This window comes from Ictalurus furcatus, chromosome 15 (genome assembly GCF_023375685.1).
Source record: "Ictalurus furcatus strain D&B chromosome 15, Billie_1.0, whole genome shotgun sequence".
Classification (NCBI taxonomy): Eukaryota; Metazoa; Chordata; class Actinopteri; order Siluriformes; family Ictaluridae; genus Ictalurus; species Ictalurus furcatus.
In genome coordinates, this window is record NC_071269.1 from 7,843,589 (window position 1) to 7,863,435 (window position 19,847).

Genomic DNA, 19,847 nt, shown 5'->3' on the forward strand with positions numbered 1-19,847 from the left:
TGATACACATGAAAGGAAGTAAAGGGTCAGAACAACGGGTCAGCCTCCTGGGTGCTCCTAGAGCAGTTATGGGTTGCAGGCCATACTGAAGATCATGGCTGTAATCAAACAATGGCACTGGAACCCCTTCGCTGCAGGGTGATTAACCCATGAGCTGCCATGGCACCACCTAGCCTCCTAGATCTGTTTTCTAGAGAGAAAAAAGCAAAAAGAAAGTCTCTCCGTTCTGTTGAGGTATCCAGCAATTGCTGGTTTCAGGAGCATGCCTCAATTAATTTTAGGTATTCAGTCGCTAGAAGAAAGCAATTAGTTTATCAACAATTCCCAGAATTCTGAATGTTGCTATATATCCAGGGCCTCCACCAGTAAGGCCTTAAATGCTTTCTGAAGATAGAGGTAGGACCTAAAGGAGCCTGAGCTGTGAAAGTCAGACTAATAGGGGAAAGGGACACGTTTTGCTTTCCACATAGTGTAGAGAAAAAGAGAAGATCGTGTCTCTTGTAGCTTCTCCACTCAAACATGGTATGTGTTGTTTGAAGGACTTCGCTAACAGGCCTTGGCCTGCAGTCGCAGAGGGAGATGAAGAGAGTAGACATCGATAATACCCCTAGCCTAGGCTGATCTTTGCATTTCAAGAGTGAACTAAATCCTCAGGAAAGACCTAGGATTATGTCTATTTTGTTTCTTTTTCTACATGAAATATTGGGAAATGTTTGAGACACAGTTTAAGGCTGACACCTTCCTCCATCCTCTCTAACGTTAGGACCGGGAACGCATTGAAAGAAACTATAATAGCAGCACTGTGAATGTATGTGTTTAAATGTGAGGTGTCTATGATTGGGAGGGAGAGAAGGTGGAAAAAATGAACTCAGGATATGATGACAAGCAGTCGGACATATTACTTTTGTTGAGACAGGGGAGCAGATTGATAGAGATGAAGAATGTGCTGACTAACTGATGGGCTGATCAAGCACATGCACACTTAAACTTCTGTGGAAAAAGGGAGATGTCGGAAAGCAATGGAGCAATGGAGATAAGATATCGTGTGTGTGTGTGTGTGTGTGTGTGTGTGTGTGTGTGTGTGTGTGTGTGTGTGGTGTAGAATTACCGGAGCTTGGAGATGAGCACTCTCAGCTAGGCAGCTAAACAGGAGTACTGTTGTGCACATAATCCTGGCCTACTTTCAGAAGTGTCATGTCCTTTTAGGTGCTCAACTTTCAAAATTACCTGGAAAGCAGAATCTGCGAAAAATGACGCATCATGTTTCTGCTGAAGTCACTGTAGCGTTACGCAAACACTGTTTTAAGGAAGCATGTCACAATAATTGATTACACAAAATATACACTATATGGAAAAAAGTATGTGGACACTTTACTAAACAGACCCATATGTGGTTGTTAAACATCCCACACCGTCCGTGTTCCAGTTCATCCCAAAGGTGTTCAGTGGGGTTTGATTTCTGGGCTCTGCGCAGGCCACACACATTTTTCCACACCAACCCTGGCAAGCCATGTCTTTATGAACCTTGCTTTGTGCACAGGGGGATAGTCATGCTGGAACAGGTTTGGGCCTCTTGGTTAAAGTCATGGGAAATATTAATGCTGCAGCATACTATGACATTCTAGGCAATTCTGTGCTTCCAATGTTGTGGCAGCAGTTTGGGGAAGAACCACATATGGGTGTGATGGTCAGGTATCCACATACTTTTGCCATATAATGCAGCAGTAAGTGCATATTCCGAAGTTATTTCCATGCTAATATGTAGGTAGGTAAACTAACGTAACATCAGCTAGCTATTGAAAAGCAAACTGACCGACGTAAGTAAAATTAGCTAGCTGTTTTTAGCTAGCACATTTTTAAAGCCAAACTGTTTCTTTATTTACATTGTGAAGGTAGCCAACCATTTAAAAGTTTGTTTTTTTTTTAAAGTCACTTTACAAGTGTGCTAGAATTAAAAGTAATAATTTGTTTAAACCATTATACTTCCATTTATTATGCTGTTCACTTTTCAGAATGTTATTGAACTAGCTGTCCAGCCAAAGAAAATATTTTATCTAGCTATTAACGAGTAGAACATAAAGGTTTTAACCCATCCAGATTTACAGTGTCACTGTACTTACTGAATAATTAGTTTTATGATGAAGAACTGAAGGCTAGCAATAAAATGGGTTCATCTCGTTCAAAAACAGAAAAGCTTATCCATCCATCCATGTTCTACCGCTTACTCCTTTTCAGGGTCACGGGGAACCTGGAGCCTATCCCAGGGAGCATCGGGCACAAGGAACGGTACACCCTGAACAGGGTGCCAGTCCATCGCAGGGCACAATCACATACACACTACGGACACTTTAGACACGCCAATCAGCCTACCATACATGTCTTTGGACTGGGGGAGGAAACCGGAGTACCCGGAGGAAACCCCCGCAGCACGGGGAGAATATGCAAACTCCTCACACACATGGACGCTGGACACTCGAACCCTGGACCCTGGAGGTGTGAGGCGAACGTGCTAACCACTAAGCCACCGTGCGCCCATAGAAAAGCTCATCTTTCTTTTAAATGTAAATTAGGACTACAACGTGAACGATATTCTCCTTCAAAATCAGAACGATCTGTTTAATCTACTGTAAGAAAGTAGTGATCTGATCCATTTGAACCGATTCGGTCATGACACTCGGGTAGGCTAATGTGGTATCTACTGCAGGTTGCGTGGCGTGTGCAAAAGATGGCCAAATCGAGTCGTTCTGACATCAAAACAGTGAATATGGAATACCTCTGCCGATCTGATCTGGCTAGCTTATCTAGCGCTCCTACTCTCTAAAATGAAATTGAAATTCCTCAAGACAGATAACTCGAATCCTTTTCCATTCTTACGAACTTTCTTCCATCCTTTTTGGCTTTGAATCTGCAACGGGGTCAGCGCGCTGCTTTATCTCTCATGATTTGGCTGCCAGAAAAAAGCTTTGTTAACATCTGATCAGGCTAGTTTCCCTCTGGCTGAGCATTAAGTCTGTCTCCATTGTTTCCTTTCGGTGGCTTAACTGTGATGGATTACTCTTGCTATCTATCTGAGGGATATGGATCAGTTTCACTTATACTGGAGCAAGAGCTAGAGCTTTTGTGGTAAATGCTGGGAGTTCTAGCATGAGATATGCCAGTGGTGCAGTAGACTGTCTAGACACAGCTATGTTGGAGGCTAACAGGCAGGACCTCAGCAAATCACCAAGATGGGTTCATTAGCCCACAGAACTATTTTGTAGCTATTAATTTGTATTTTCCCCAAATTCAGCGAGTTGCTTTGTTTAACGAGACAAAGGTTCCATAATTAGGAAACAGAGAATTGAGTAATGGTAATGTCAGAGTCATCAGAAATGAGATTTCTTTTTGTTCCAGCAGAGCTCAGTGTGTAAACCTTCCTGGCTCTAGCTAATTAAACATTCTACCCACCATACACGTCATGCTTGGCTAACGCTTGTATACCACAATGAAATATAATCATCTTTCTTAAACGCACATGGAGCATTGATTGTTATTTCTAGCTTTTCTTTTCTATCATCATTCATAACAAGATCAGTGAAGGTATTTATTGTTCTCCTATCTTCTACTCGATTCCTAGGTCTTCCTAGTATCTCGGAAGTATCTCAGTATGGTCCACCCACGGGATCCTGAACGTCTGACTGTTTTTGTACACTTTTTTTTTTTGGCTACAATCTTGGCAATCTGATTGTCTCTCAGCACTTTCATGTGGTTGCACTCCTGTCCAGTCGTTTCCAACAAGAAAGGCAAACCTTCGAACACAGCAACACAACTGACTTTTCAGAGCAAGTCATTGGGTTAAAAAAAAGGAAAAAGTTAACAGAATCGCATCTTTAATTATTCAAAAGTACCGTGTAGCAGTTAGTGGTGAGTAAACAAGATACTCCTGCTGACTTGGAGATGGGTCACAGGAGAATTGTGGCTGGTTTCTGGTGGACTCGTCCTGTGAAAGCAGGCAGATATTAGCCACATTTATTGACAAACAAAGCAGAGTTTAAAGAAACTAGAGGTCTGGTTTGTGGGACAAATTCCTGTGCAACAGCAAGGTTTCACTGGAAATAGAACGATCATTTTACTGTGTTCTGTGGAAGCAGAGCTGAAGTGTTTTTTCCTTTATTTATTTCTGGAACAAAACAAACCTCCAGTCTAAATTTTGGGAACCCTGGATGTGGTCGAGATATCCTTCCATGTTGAGCATTTTATACTGATTAAGTACTGTATATGGCATATACTTGTTCATTTGGCTTTTATATGAATCCTGTGTATTCATCAAATAACGATCTGGTGCCTGATTCTCCAAGAACAAATTTTGAGCAGTGGTACCGTGGTACACACAGCATGCAGAAAGAATATATAGTCCACTGTACAGTACACAAGTATGGAAAAGAACTAACCGGCAGATCGGTATGTTGCTTTCATTAAATAACAGTGTCTTAGGAACCCTGAATAATGGGTTTCACCAGCATCAGGAATGCACTCCTTTCTCTGTCCTCTTCTTTCTATCCATCTCACCTCATTTCTCTCCCCAAGGGCCCTTTTGAGTCTCAAATACACTTCATCAGTGCCGTGCGCAATTACACAAGATACTCTATCGCACCATGCCCATCTCCCCTCCCTCTTTCTTTCTGTCTGACAGGAGAGTGAAATCCATTCTCTGTGCCCCAGCGATTGCTTGCAAAGTGGAATGGCAGGAATGTACCCAAAAGAGAAAGAGAGCGGGGGGGAAGAGAAAGGGGGAGGGGGGGGGGTTCCTGGTAGCAGTAAAGAAGGGTACAGCTTGGCAGGGAGGCCGTATTAAGGGGAAGGCCAATAGTTCTGACTTTGGCAGACCGGGATCTGTTACTGTTTGAGTGATTTAGAGAGCGCTTTATCACTTGACAAGATAGTGGCCACGAGAGAAAGACGGGGTGGACAAATCAGTAGCCTATGCACCTGCGATGAACCGATTTTGTGTCCAGGCTATAATTTTAAATAAATTTTTTCTTAATTAGTAGTAGCCCCATGGGCAAGTAGGTTCAACAATAACAACAAAACCCTACTCCTTAAACACTGGTTAAACTTCAAGAGACAATAACGACCAGACTCAAATAGCTTCCACATGTGATGTGATGTGAGGAGAGAATACCACATCCCATAGCAAGTCATAACATTGGACAATGACGTGCTAGGGTGCTACTATGATGTGTGTGTGTGTGTGTGTGTATATATAAAATATATAAAATCATATGCTCGTTCATTTCCCTTAGTCTGTATAAATGCACTTAGCTAGCGAACTAGTTGGCCATAAGTTATTGCATTGTCTTAGCTACCACTTCTTATTCTAGTCAACTGATGAAGCACTCTGCACTGAGAAGGGAAAGCATCATCATAAGATGGAAGTGTTGCATAAGATTTAATTGAATCGGCATCTTGGGTGGATAACAGATGGAGTTTTAAATGAAACTTCGTCACACGAATGGAACGGCAGTGAAATGATGCGGTGGAAAACATGCCATGTCTCTGTTTTATAACCGCTCTAATGGCTGCCGTGTGATATTACAAACCTCAGGAACTGAACACAATTGACTCGGCACATCTCCCAGAAGACTTTGCTTCAGGCCAGAATTGTTCTGTACAGCCTGGGTTCGCTTTTCATCCGTTGCATTTAGAGTACACTTTTTCTTCTGCATGTAAGATTACACCATCTGTGTAACAGTTGTGTTTATATACAGAGATTTTCATCCGTTCAAATAAATTTATTCCAACTGAAGAATATGAATGCTGTAATACGAGAGCTATTTACATGTTCTCTTAAATCTCCATTTTCATAAGAACAATTAATCCAAGCCAATCCTGTGTATATGTTAGGAGCAGAATTTAGTGTTAACGTTACAAAACAACAAAAACAGAAAGGCTTCAGAGTGTTGTCAAAATGTAGCGTGTTGCTAACTTTAGCTCAGTGTGTTCGCTCAGTTTACACTCGCCTTCCTTGATGTCCAACTATTTCATTGTAATACGTTTACGTAGTAGTTATTCTTCTGCTTAACCTATGAAGTTGATCAGATAGAAATTGTATTCGCCTTGGCCTCAATTCCATCAGATTATTATTATTATTGGATTATTAGGCTGCATGTAAATGTGTCTCCTGTTTTATCCTGAACAGATACTTGTATGCCATATTCTCGATTCTGATTGGTCAGAAGGCATTGATGTAATTTTCTATAACAGCAGCAAATCACAGGTTATATTAATGAGCTTGTTTTAATTAATGATTGTTTCTACAATAACAGCTCATTCACAGGGACTTGTATGGCAGACGAAAAATGTGTAATCATGGATATGGTGAAGTAAAGAGGCATTTATTTAACATTTATTGAAGGAGTCTCCAGTGTCAGAGCTTTGAGGTTTTTCGATGTCCTCAGGACAAGAGGAGGTTATGCTTTGTAGTTTCTTGGTACAAGATGAATTTTTGTTTGTCTTATTAACTTCAAGAGAACGAAAAACTTTTGAACGGGATGATTAGGGTAAAATGTTATTATTTTGTTTAAAGATATTATTTTTTCATTTAGTACCACCCTTCAGAAGCTACACAAGGTATTTACATGTTTCCTAGTAGATGAAATCATAACAATTTATACCGAACATCACTTTTCAAAAGTTTACACCCTCCTGGCTCCAGGTAACACCACTCGGTATTAAGAATCAAGCGTATGTAAACTTTTTGAACTGGTTCATTTGTGGAAATTCAGTTATTATTGTGTGTGTGTGTGTGTGTGTGTGTGTGTGTGTGTGTATATATATAATATGAATGTGGACTCTGGTGCTCAAGTCTAATACCACACACACACACACACACACACACACACACAGAACTGGCTGTTCATAATGGATCAAATCAGCAGATAAAGAGGTTTTTATGGCTCAGCGCACTGCCATACAGCTCTTCATCCATCTTTCTTTCTAACTAGAGGAGAGCTGCTTAAAAGCCAGACAATTTCGCTCTCAGTTGGAGTGGGTGGACGTATATTGCGTCCCTGTCAATCAATTGCACAGTGAAGCACTTTTACTTCAGCCATCTTGTCTCTTTTTGAAGGGCCTCTGCTGTTAGCATCACTAGCATCTGCTAATGAGACAGACAGGGCTTTATCTGCTGCAGCACTGAGAGAGAATGTACTCAGTGTTTGGATTTTATAAGCCCCTTAAACCCTCCACATTTCAGGGACTCTGATCTGAACAAGAGCCAGGGTGTGTAATGAAGAGAGAGTGGGGACTAGTCTTATATACATTGTCCAACTATTATAATATAGAATAAAAACGATTAGAATCATAGAATTTAGAATGAATAATAATTAAACGTTATTTACAAAATGTATAACTGATTTGAATGATGTCAATATTTGAAATAAATCAAATTCTAATTATTTTTTTTGTTTAAACATCTTTCAATTGACAACGGTTTCATACATTACCCAAAATACCAAACAAAACAACTGGGAAACAAATCTGATGACCTTTCACCCTCAGACCCTAAAAACAGGGGCAGTACCCTCTGACTTTGCTGCATGTGCCAGTTCTTTCTCCCTTTCTTTCAGTAGCTGCATATTGTTTGTGTGTGTGTGTGTGTGTGCGTGTGTGTGTGTGTGTGTGCTTGCGTACATATGTGTGTATGTGCGCATGTGAAGCAGGCGTGTGTGTGTGTTAATGTGGGTCGTTGGGTGGGTTGGCTGCCTTGCACTATCTCAGGAAACCAGGGGCCCTGCGGTCACCATGGTAGCATGCCTGCGTGATGACATGCTTGGCTCGACGGGAGCTGAAGCAGAAGCGTTCGATTAGCGGTGCGATGACCTCATTCCCAGATATCGCCGTGGAAACACTGATTCGCTGCTGTAAAATCAGGGCCTCTGAGAGTAGCCAAACAGGACTATAAATCAAACACATGCACAAACAGATACACACACACACACACACACACACACACACACACACACACACAATGCGCAAACACAACAGATGTGTTCCTTTATCAGGATCAGCTTGCAAGTCCTTACCTCAGGCGGATCCAAGTGTTTGATCTGAATTTCTTTCTATTTTGCTGGTTTTTTCTTCTCTAGGTCACTTCCTTTGGCTTTTTTTCTTCATAAAAACTTTAACATTTCCTTTCACAATGACATCACCCCCAGGTCTTGAGTCATGATGTCATCTAGATATCTTGGACAGCCTGGTAACATTTTGTCAAACGCCGCTGAGACATCCAAAAAGGCAGACGTAATGGTTTTTCTTTCTAGACCAGAGGCTGAAGGTCTGCGGGAGGAAAATCGGGTTTTTACCGTTTACTTTGGTTAGCGCTGCTTTGGCTACACTGATAAACCTACATTTAAAAAAACAAACACACATATATATGTGATATACATCAATTTATCACAGTCAAGGTATATTGGATATGGCATAATGTGATGTAATTCAGTATTATGCAATTTTTAAAAATTGCCACACAACTGTAGGAGTGATAGACACGTGTCACGCCTCCTTCATTAGAACTGATGGCCATATTTTATACATTCTGGGGTCTTGACGTAACCTATGGTAGTGCTTTCGGACAGAATGGTAGAGGGAAACCAAGCAATCACACCAAGTAGTTGGATAGAAAGCTGGACAGAAGGACATGTCTGTCTGACACTTCCAGCTGGGGATGAAGGGAATGTCGGGCTTATAGAAAACAGGAAGAAGAATGATCTAGCCATGTTAGTATGTTACAGTTAAACTAAAAATGAAACTGGAAAAGGATGGCTTGTTTTTGTCTTTGTGTTGCTGTCAATGGACAGAGAACAGAGATAACTTACATCTTACACAGGTTTTCTTAAGTGTTTGGTCACAGGCTATTGAGGCATTAGCTGACTGGAATTCAGTCATGTTGAATTGTTTTCATCATTACTGAAAGCCTGTGGCCTTGGTTACATATTAAGGCTTTGTAATGTACAGTATAATGTCCATCGAATGTACCCAAGCTCACCTAAAAAGCGAACTACTGAAGAACAGGCTGCAGTTCTGGGCACAGCCCAAATCTGCGGTCCAGAATAACACTTTTATGACTGCGTACAATAAAACAGCTGGAAAGAGCGCAATAATTACTCTGGAAAGTATCATTAAAATAGACAGCAATGGAAAAGTATGCCTCTCAGTGGAAATTGACCGGAATGAAGTGTACTCAACGCAAATATATTCGAATGTAATCAAATGTCCACTTTTTTATTTCAGACCGAGGCCATGAAGAACACCTTGAAAGAACTTGGCCTGAACATTGTGGAGATGACTGATGAATCGGCTACGCTGGATGGAGGAGACGTTCTTTTTACAGGTACTGACAGCAAATCTCTTTATATACCCCCATGTGTTTCGAATTATATTATAAATCAGTCATTCCTTTAACAATGGAAATACTGTACATACTAATCAGTGGCTTTTGTCAAATACTTCCACATTACTAATTGTACATGTATGGATAAGGTGGACCAAGGATAATGGTTTGTATATTTGTGACGTGTATCTCATCCTCACACAGTTCTAGCATGGCTGTAGGTTTTCATTCTGGCCAATCAGGACCGTGTGTCATTCTAGCCTAAAAAACACAATTAGTTGGGATGAAAGCCACACTTGACCTTTGTGAAGAAGACTAGACAGTTCTGCTGTAAGGAGTGTAAAGTGCAAGTGTATCTCTCTGTAGGTCAAGAGTTCTTCGTGGGGTTGTCAAAAAGAACCAATCGAAGAGGGGCGGAGATCCTAGCAGACACCTTTAAAGTGAGTATATTCACTTGTAGATTTTTTTACTTCTTTAAATGTCCCACAATTTGATTAGGGCTTCTCTATTTTAAGGAAACCTGTTAAGATGCCTTGTCATAACCTTGCTCATATGCATCCTCACTAATACCTGAAGCTTTATTAGTATTGTGCAAATCTCAGAAAGCTACCCATACTGCAGCTGATGTCGACTGGACTCTAAAGAATAACCATTTGTGAAAAGCTGCCCAGTAAATTTTATGCAGTAAAGTTTCAGACGCCAAGTACCAAGAGGATGGACGCTCATTTGGCCCACATTACGATAATCCTCAGAAGGGACATTTTTGTGCTATCTTTCCCCAATCGCTTTATCATTCGAGGGACGTCTGGTCTGCAGAAGCATGGTCAAGCAGCTTTGATTCTCCATTGCAAGGCAGAAGGCCAAGCCAGCACCAGGGCATTCTTCGCTAATATGCTAATAACGCAGATGACATTCAGTACATAATGAGTAGGAAATGGATGTTTGTCCTCAAAAGTGCTTTGAATCGACTGCTTATCGCTGTGTCTTTTACAAGCCATTACATTAATGTTTAACTTTGTGGTTGAGTTGCGGAAGCCATCAAAGGGAAATTAAAGGGAGCCGCTTACTAAAGTCTGTTTTATTTTCCACAATACTATTAGTGTGAAAACGCGGCATTAATTCTTCTCATCTGTACTTTCTCTCTCGGATATTTCATGTATTCATGTCAAAACAGCGGTTCTCAAAACATGTTTAGGAACACAATGACGTGTGTGTGTGTGTATATACTGTGCAAGCAGTGAGTTCATACCAAGTTGTTTATACTTACAGAACATTGTTTTAAAAGATAAAACCTATGTAATAGAAATTCATTTTAAAGGATGTATAACTGGGTTGCAGGACTATGCTGTGTCCACTGTGCCACTTAAGGATACCCTGCACCTGAAGAGTTTCTGCAGTATGGCAGGTCCAGGACTTATTGCTATTGGTTCCAGCGAACCAGCCCAGAAAGCCTTAAAGGTAAAGTATCTTGACTCTTGCCGCAAGCGTCCAAGGTTTCACTCATCATGAGGAGACTGTGGATTTGAAAGGCATAGCCATCTCTAGGGAGCAAAATTTCCCTACACATTTATTCAAATATTTCAGTACCAGTCGTAGCTACATAAATTAGATTTTACATGAAACTACATGGGTAGTGTTGCTGCCTCAGCTCCAGGGTTACTCTCTGGTTCACATGTTCTCCAGTTTCCATCCACCTACTAAAAAATCCTGCCGCTAGGTGAGAATGTGCGTGTACATGGTGTCCTGTGATAGACTTGCGTCCCATCCATGCCAAGTGGTCCCAGGATAGGCTCTGGATCCTCTGTAACCCTGACCAGGACAAAGTGCTTACTGCAGATAATTGAAATCAATAGATGTTTTTATATCTTACTGCCATAGCATGTTTCTCCAGCAAAGGCTGTGTTCCAATACCAGCATTGTTTCCCTAGTGGTTGTCAGGACAGTCTGGTGGAGGAATGGCATTGATCTTGCTCTCCTGCAGGGCATATCCACACTTAAAAGGGCAAAGACTCTGAGGTGCCTGCTTTTATGACTCCATGCCATTCAAGCCGATTTGTTGGGAAGGCTCTGTATTAATGACAAAGGGCTCCAGCGAACCTTAAACACATTCCCACATACCGGCCAAAGGGCTTTGCCGTGTCCCAAGAAACAAAGGATGCTTTCAACAGCTTTCACCAAAAGATCTTATTTTCTATTGTGAAAAGCTTTGGTGTACTTTCTGCGTGATTGCTGCTAAGACAAACAGCTTTGTTTATGCAGAACTACTAAAGTGGTTCCTCTGGCTCTGCCCATTCAGGTGTACACTTCTCGAGGCAACACCCCCAGGAACTGTTGTCTCAAATCCATTTTACTGACGCCATTTTGTGTGATTAGCTATGTTAGAAATAGGCACGACTATTATATTTCGATCTTGTTTTGACAAAGTAATATTAGAATAGGAATAGTATCTTTAACAAGAATAAAATTTTGCAATGACACATACATGACAGAAAAACTCCAGGAGAAGGCTTAATATTGCGTTCTACTAATGAGACTATTAAAAAAAAAAAAAAAAAAAACGTTGCTGTGCCATTCTTTCTTGCCAAGTCAAATCGGGACGCGACTTTGGAATGCTGGGATTTTTCCAGGATTTGGAATGCCACTGCTGCCTAAACAAATCCAGAGAGCTCCGGTGCCCAAATAAACATTCAGAACTTGGACTTTGTCATGGAAATTTACCATGTCATGTTCGAGCTGTTCTCTTGCCTTTAAGTACTTTAAGATAATGTTCTTTTTGTACCTTTGACTTGTTCCCATCTTCTCAACAAGATATTTAGATAAGAGCATCAATTCTGGTGTGAGCTCTAGTAAATCTAAGATTTCTTCTCCGTTATTTTCCTCATCATGCTCTTACTGTGGGACACACTGGAAAGGTTGTCCGAAACTAAACACACCCTACGAAAAGATTAATCATGGACAAGTCGTGGCATATCTGTTTCAAACAAACAGATACTACTTTATCATGCGAGAGTTTAAAAGAGCTTTAGCACGCCAATATAAAGTATAAAATGCTCCAGATCATGAGATGCATTCTCATGAACTCTGTCTGAAAAATCAATACATTCAATTCAAATACAGGGGATTTTCTTTTAAATAATGTCAGTACTGCCTCAAAAGAGGCACTTCTGAGACTCTTATTAGTCAAAGTCAGAATACTACATTTTCTTTCCTGATACCGATACTGAAAGTGTCGAAACAGTGAAACAGTGGCTTACCTGTGTTGTGTTGTGTTGTGTTGCTTTACATGACACAGCTTTTTTTTCAACTTTGCCCAGCTTTATGTACATTACATTGCTCAACAAGCAATTCTGTAATATTTCTGGCTAGATTCGTTACAGAATTGGATTCGACTCGTTCTTTGTTTATCTCCTATATCCAATCCAACATTTTCTGCTGATATCAGCCCAATACCAGATATCGGATAAGTGCTGTCTCTGCTCATTACTTAGCTTTGTCCTGTTTGGTTAGTGTTGCTGTAGTTTAGTGCGGCCTTTTTTCCCCCTAGAGTTATTGTACACCAATTTTTTTAAAAACATCTTATCTTTTTCCACACACAAACTTTTACACCTCTGTGAAGTGGCAAAACATCTATTCACACACCTTCCACACATACAGGCCATTAACAGTGCCTTATCCTCGTCTCACCACGCTATACTGTAAGTCGTGCCAGTCTTAGCTCAGCATCGCCCTCTGTGGATGTAGCTGGCTCCACTGGCACTTGACTGAAACAGCCACCATAATGTAATGCCTTTGTGCTCACACTGTCCTACAATTAGAACGTAAGACAATAAAACATTGATGCTGCATGGAAGAAACAATTCAGTAAGCACTCTAATTTTAGAAGTCAGCATCTTGGCCACTTATAGGCATTAAAATAGCGCTGAGCTCACAGCTTGATTTAGCATGGTGTTCAGAGTGGCCACAGAGTCTATATAGAATTTTATGTGTGTGTGTATATGCTTACCTCTTAGCTCAGTGCACTAATGAAGTAGGTATCATTAGCAGGCTATTAGAATAATAGAGTAGTGGTTTGGGACGGCACCAACAAGGCTAACAAAACATTATCTTGTAGACAACTCGTGTGGTTACGAGCAAAGACCAAGCTGGAGGACAAGCTTAGGAAATGGTCTCCTTTATTTCAGGAATTGTTAATGGAAGAGATCTCCCAAGCCTTAACATACAGTTCACTTTTTCGGATGTAGTAGTAATAAAGTTATAGGGTAAGAACCAAATGAAACAGTACTATCCATGCGGTATGATGAAGTGCAAGGAAATGAGGAGAAATGGGTTAGTTCATTTACACCTGCGTCTTTTTTTGATTGAAAGTGTGGCCAAGAGTCCATGAGTATAACTATTCTGCTCTCCGAGTGTAATGGATGGTCTTCCTCTCGACATGTCAAAGTGACACTAGTCTATTATGGGCATATGCCTGTTCACATAAACAGAAAAGGGATGTTAGCTGGATCATTGAGGGGCGGTATAATGGAGCGTCAGGTAGCATTTCTGCCCACTGCTCTCAAATCACTGCTCTCCTCCTGTCTGTGTGGGTTTCCTCTGGGTTGTCTGGTTTCGTCCTACCTCCCGAGAACATGCCAGTAGGTGGACTGGTGACTCTAATTTGGGAACGGTACCCTGCAATGGACTAGCGTCCCATTAAGGGTGTTCTGCCTCATGCACGGTGTTCCCGGGATAGTCTCCAGATTCACAGCCACCTTGACCAGGATAAAACAGATGTTGAGACAGAATGGAACCTTGTAGTGGTTTGGGACGGTTCCAGTTGGCTAACAATGGAATTTGTCCTCCACTTCCTCTTACAGTCATTATTTTGCCAATGACAGAAAAAAAAAAAGATTTCGTCAGTGTGTGTGTGTGTGTGTGGTCAGCAATGACTCCTTGTTTAGATTTCGAGGTCACGTAAATTCCATGAGTGCGATTCATAATCAAAATTAAACTGACCGCTCAGTGAGATGAGGTCATCTACTTCACATGCTTCCACAGTTAGACCACTCCACTTATCTCGCTTTCTCTCCATCTTCCTATTCCCTCTGTCTTTGTGTGTCTCTTTTACTTTGCCTGCTCACTCTCTTTCTCACTCTTCCTCTCTCTATATATTTCACTGTCTGTATACCTCTGCCCCTTCAACTCTCTGAGTGTCTCTTCTCAATCTTTCCCTTTGTAGGACACATGATGTCTGTTTGACAGCAGGGCAAAGGCATGTGCTGTACAGTAAACACTTGCATTTCATGACTTGCGCAATAAATATCTGTTTAGTGCTTCGAGCTGGAGCGTATTTCCTTCTGCTGCTTCTTACTGCTGTTTATATAAACACAGGATTAGATAATCAAGCCAGAGCTCTCCCGTCATTCCTGTTTTCTCTGAGCTCTTGGTACTAGTCATCCAATTTGGCCTGAAAGGTGGGCGTGAGAAACACGGTGGGTCAGTTCTGTAGACCACAAGTGGTCAAGTTTTTTGTCTGAGAAAAGATTGGCGTGTCCCAATAATCCGATATATAAACTCCATGGCATCTAGTTCATAGCAGGCACCCGGCTATTAACTGTAGTTTTATGAGAGGTAAGGTGACTTTCTTCTTCCGACTTGAACACATCCATATGTGGACTCGAGGGCACACCCAATCTTTGTGAAGACCTTCCGTTAATATTGACAAAAGGAACCATTTTGACTCTGTGTTTTTCAGTAAGCAGCTTTCCTCACATGGGGACCAGCCAGACGTCCCCACAAGGTCAAAACTGTCAGTTATTCCTATCCTTGTAGGGACATTTGGTCCCCACCAAGATATAAAAACTTGCCCACACACATAGAGTATATAAAGACATAGTATAGCTGAGCTATAGCCCTTGTGTCTATAAAGTGTGTATATAACAGACCATGTGAACAGAACTTAGACACACATACTCTTTTACTCTATTTCTCTCTCTCACTCTCTCCATCTCGCTCTCAGTTCTGAGATTACATAATTGAATATGACATCACCTGTTATGGAATGTCTGCTTGACCCGGTCTTTTCCCTTATATAAACACCAGTGCTCTGTGTGTGTGTGTGTGTGTGTGTGTTTCACTCTCTCTATGCAGACAATGGAGCAGATGAGTGATCATAAATATGATAAACTCACACTTCCTGACGATGCTGCCGCAAACTGTGTGTACATGAACCTGCCCGGTAAAGGCCATGTCCTGCTGCACTGCACGCCGGAGGAGTACCCAGAGAGTGCCAAGGTCTCAAATACACACACACATACACACACACACACACACACACACACACACACACACACACAAATATGCTGTATGTTTAGCCTGTACCAACCGAAGCAAACCAATAAAACTAAACGATCTTTTTCATTCCCACAATGTCTGCGCTGTGTTGGGAATCACTTGAAGCACTGTAATCTCAGGTACAGGACTACAGTCATATTGAAGATGGAATTTGGCTAAATAAAACTCAAAATCATGACAAAATTCCACACACACACACCTCATCCTGAAGCCAAATGACAGAAGATAAGTTTCAAAGTCCTACAGGGATAGATAGCACTCTCTCACCTAGACAGCAACAGCTGCTTTTTTTTAAACCTGAACTTTATTCTATAATGCTTGCGTCATACACAGAAGGGAGGTGAAAGGTCACTGGTTCAAGAGGGATATGTAAAGTCAAGAATCTCTCCTGGTAAATCAGGCACAGTAAAGTGAAACACAAGTCGCTATGATGCGAGTGCTGAGGTGGCTGTTAGCAAGCAGCAGAGACATAAACATAGCTGATTTAATGTCTCAAACTCTGTATTGAGTCATGACCATTTTTTTTCATCCTGTAATTGTTTGGCCAAGAGTCTGGAGCAGGTTGGAGAGGGTTCTCAAAAGTATTCTTTAAGAGTCTGTCATTCAAATACAAAGAGAGAGAGCGAGGGGGGGAGGGGGAGGGGGGGTGGTAGGTATTCTTTCTTGGAAAATGTGTAGGAAAACACTGGTTGGTTTTTTGGAGGACCTCCACATAATGACACATCTCTTTATGGGTTTTTTATGATGGTGTGATATTTTTCTCACCAGTCTCTCTCTTTTTCTCTCTCTCGCTCTCATATTCATATATCCCCCTACTTTCAATATTTCTTGAGACAGTTTCTGGCAGCAGAATGAGACCAAAAGACTGGAAAATCACCTTTAATTACAGTTAATGTCTGTTAAAATCTCTTTCATGAGTTCTTTAATTAAACACATCTTAATTAGTAGTTAGAGACACAGCCGCGGATGAGGTCACTGATGGACGTGGCTCCGTTAAAATGCATGACTTGTTATAATTGAGTTTTAAAGGGGGCTAATCTGGGTCACTCTAAGGAAGTTTTTTTTTTTTTTTTTTTTTTTTTTTTTTAACTTGGGGAGTTCAGAATAAGTGTACACTAATGTATTTTTTCTTTAATTTATGGCTGCATTAAACTAAGGCCATGAAACACATTTTGTTGTAATTTTCTACTTATCCAACTGAATAAGTGCGTTGATTAATTAGTTAAGTAAAGTCTGTCCAAGACATCTGAGACAGTTTTGGTGACTGCAATCTTTTTATTTCCTTTTTTTTTGTAATATTTTTGGATAAATTGCATCTATAACATGTCTTCTCTTGAACTGTAAAACGGTTATTTCCTTGTTTTTGTCCCCTTGTGACCACTCCATTATCTGAAACTTAGCAACATGTCATATACACGATATGGCCATTATATGTGGACATCTGATATAACAACCATATGTGTATGATGGACATCCCACTCCAAAGCCCCTGCCCCAAGGCTTATTGATATTTATTTGTTTGGACTCTCTTTATATTATCAGCATGAAACGGAAAACAAACTGTGAACGAACGAACTAACTAACTAACTCACTCACTCACTCACTCACACTCTCTCTCTCTCTCTCTCTCTCTCTCTCTCTCGCTCTCTCTCAACTGCATATCAGTGGCTCCAGCCTCCATTACTAGCGCTAAAATGGCGGTTTGTAATTAGCAATGGAGGCTTCAGATGGGCTGCATAATAAATTAGTTCCACACACCAGAGCGTTTTATGAACAGAAACCTGACAAATGTCTTGAAATAAAACATCTGAACAATGTCTTGAGGTGTGGTAATTGGGGTATAAGCAGAATAATTGACTCCGGTCTGTTGAATTATTAGAAAATAATGCACTTATATTATTTTAGAAACTCTTGTCAATTATTCACAACTCACTAACTAGAGTAGAAACATATGAAATTAGCAACTAAAGACTTTTGGTTTTATTAAGTATTCAGATTTATTCTTTTTTTTTTTCTTTCAAAAAAAGGTCCAATACAAAAACTACTTGTAAGAATTACAGCAACCACGGATGAAGATTGATTGCAATACCTCTTGTTTTTAAAAATAACTAAAATCGGGTAACTATCCCTTCTAGCAGCTCTGCACTGTTATGTCAACACAATTCTCAATCTAACAAACTTCCAGGAACATATGGGCTTCAACCAAGGGAAAATAGCAAGGTCAAGTGGACAAGAATGCACTAAAAGCTCTCCTGGGGCTTTTTGATTTACGACTCCTGTGTTTTTGTTCCTGCTGCAGGTGTTTGAGAGGCTGAAGGAGCACATGCTCATCCCCATTCCTAACCTGGAGGGGGCGAAGGTGGACGGAGCGCTCACATGCTGCTTGGTTCTCATCAACAAGCCAGCCAAGGTCTAAAGGGCCGTACCGAGTGCACACTTAAACCCTGCACCAATGCCTTTAAAGTAGGATGTCTGGACTGCTTTGCTGTGTTATGGGATTATTATGGGAGGATCGGAGGCTAATTCAGGGGTCTAGTCCCAAATTCAACATATTAACTCCCCTTGAATAGTTGCTAAAAAAAAAATCTCAAGACGCAACAGTTACCAGGTCGATTGTACAGTGTTTATTGCACTGAGCATGTCACACCAATTCCTGAAAATTTTCAGTTTGCTCACTTATACTTAAACAAAACAAGATGCATTAGCACTGGTCTAATACAGCATATAGGTTCTGAACCACTATTGGACAGGAATGCTTACACATGTTGTGCGGAAACAAGGGTGGTGCTGGGATTTGAATTCACAACCTTCCCTTTGGTTTCCCAATGCCTTAAACACTGAGCCACCACTGCCAGCTATTATTGCCGAGATGCCAACTTATCTGTAGCATTTATGATTTTTGGCTTCTTTCTACAGGGATACGCGAGACATCTAAAAACTATACATTCTATAAAATTCATACATAACAGACCAATAACAATATAATTTAATGGTGGAAAAACAATTCACTTAAGGGAAAAAGAAAACCATTCAAAGATGGGAAAGAAGAGCATTTGCTTCTGGCTACTTTCGATTCAGTAAAAAATAATGGGAGAGCTGCATATCATTGAGTAGTACTCACACTGGACTTTTAGCTAACTTTACCTCACAAGAAGCTGTCTTATTCAACAATATGTTTTAGGGTTTTTTTTGGTAAATTTGATGTTTTTTCTCTGCGCCTGATAGGACTTCTTGTTAGCAAAATTGGAAGCTCTGTAAATTACAAAATGGGAGTGGTGCATTCATATTACATTCCACAACTCTGAAAAATGCAGCCTGCCCAAAAAAACCCTGAAGAAAGAAGCCAGAAGTGAGCAAAAGTGTGAATGGAACACAGCCTATGATTTAGCCTCCTGTCATGCCATGTCCAACACACCCAGTGACTCCCAGTGCAATCCTTTACAACAATTACTTCCTTATCCTGTTCATCCTCCACTATTCTTCATCCTGGGAGTAGAGGTGCTATAAGAGCAAAAAAGATTTGTAGGCCACGGGAAGCAGACCAGACAGATTTGAAACTCAGCCCTTTGTTCTAGTGTCCTTAATTCAATTCAACTTAGTGCATTTCAACATAGAAAAGAAATTGCTGAACTCAGGAGTACACGGGCCTAGCAAGCCTGCAGCTTGAAAAGCATCACAGAGATTATTTCAACCTTGTTTGTTTGCAGGTGTGAAGGTGTGCATACGTACGAGCCCAAATTCCTAATTGTTTACAATCCTTTAAAAAGCCACTAGAAGACCCTGCCACTGTTCCTGCTGTTTTTCTACAATCACTAAAGTCAACAGAGATTTTCAGTAGCCAATAAAGAGCTCTTGCGATGACCTCATTCTGACTGATTTATGATGCTGGATACATCTGCAATTATTTATTTCTCTGGGGTTCACATTGCATTTCATTTACTCTTAAAAAAAAAATGATGTACTGAAACGTCTGATGTTGAATAACTGTATCATACTGATATTAGCTTCAAACAGTGTATCAGTATGATGGTGTGATTTTATCATTTTAATGCAAAGTAGCTTGGGACCATCGCTGTCCTAGATCATCCAAGATCATCATTACACTCAGGATTTTCTATAGCCGGCGAATACCCTTGATAGTATT

General features: G+C 40.7%; 1 protein-coding gene across 3 annotated transcripts in view; it reads left to right on the plus strand.

The window, feature by feature from the left end:
- ddah1 (dimethylarginine dimethylaminohydrolase 1) overlaps positions 1-19,564 on the plus strand; it is a 50,474-nt gene extending 30,910 nt beyond the window's left edge. For all 3 annotated transcript variants that reach the window (XM_053643913.1, XM_053643915.1, XM_053643914.1), the window contains 5 exons: positions 9,271-9,370; positions 9,737-9,810; positions 10,709-10,828; positions 15,500-15,643; positions 18,003-19,564. In XM_053643913.1, the coding sequence (XP_053499888.1) occupies positions 9,271-9,370; positions 9,737-9,810; positions 10,709-10,828; positions 15,500-15,643; positions 18,003-18,119 (555 nt within the window). In that variant the 3' untranslated portion in view covers positions 18,120-19,564. The remainder of the gene's footprint in view (positions 1-9,270; positions 9,371-9,736; positions 9,811-10,708; positions 10,829-15,499; positions 15,644-18,002) is intronic.
- Positions 19,565-19,847: the final 283 nt, after the last annotated feature.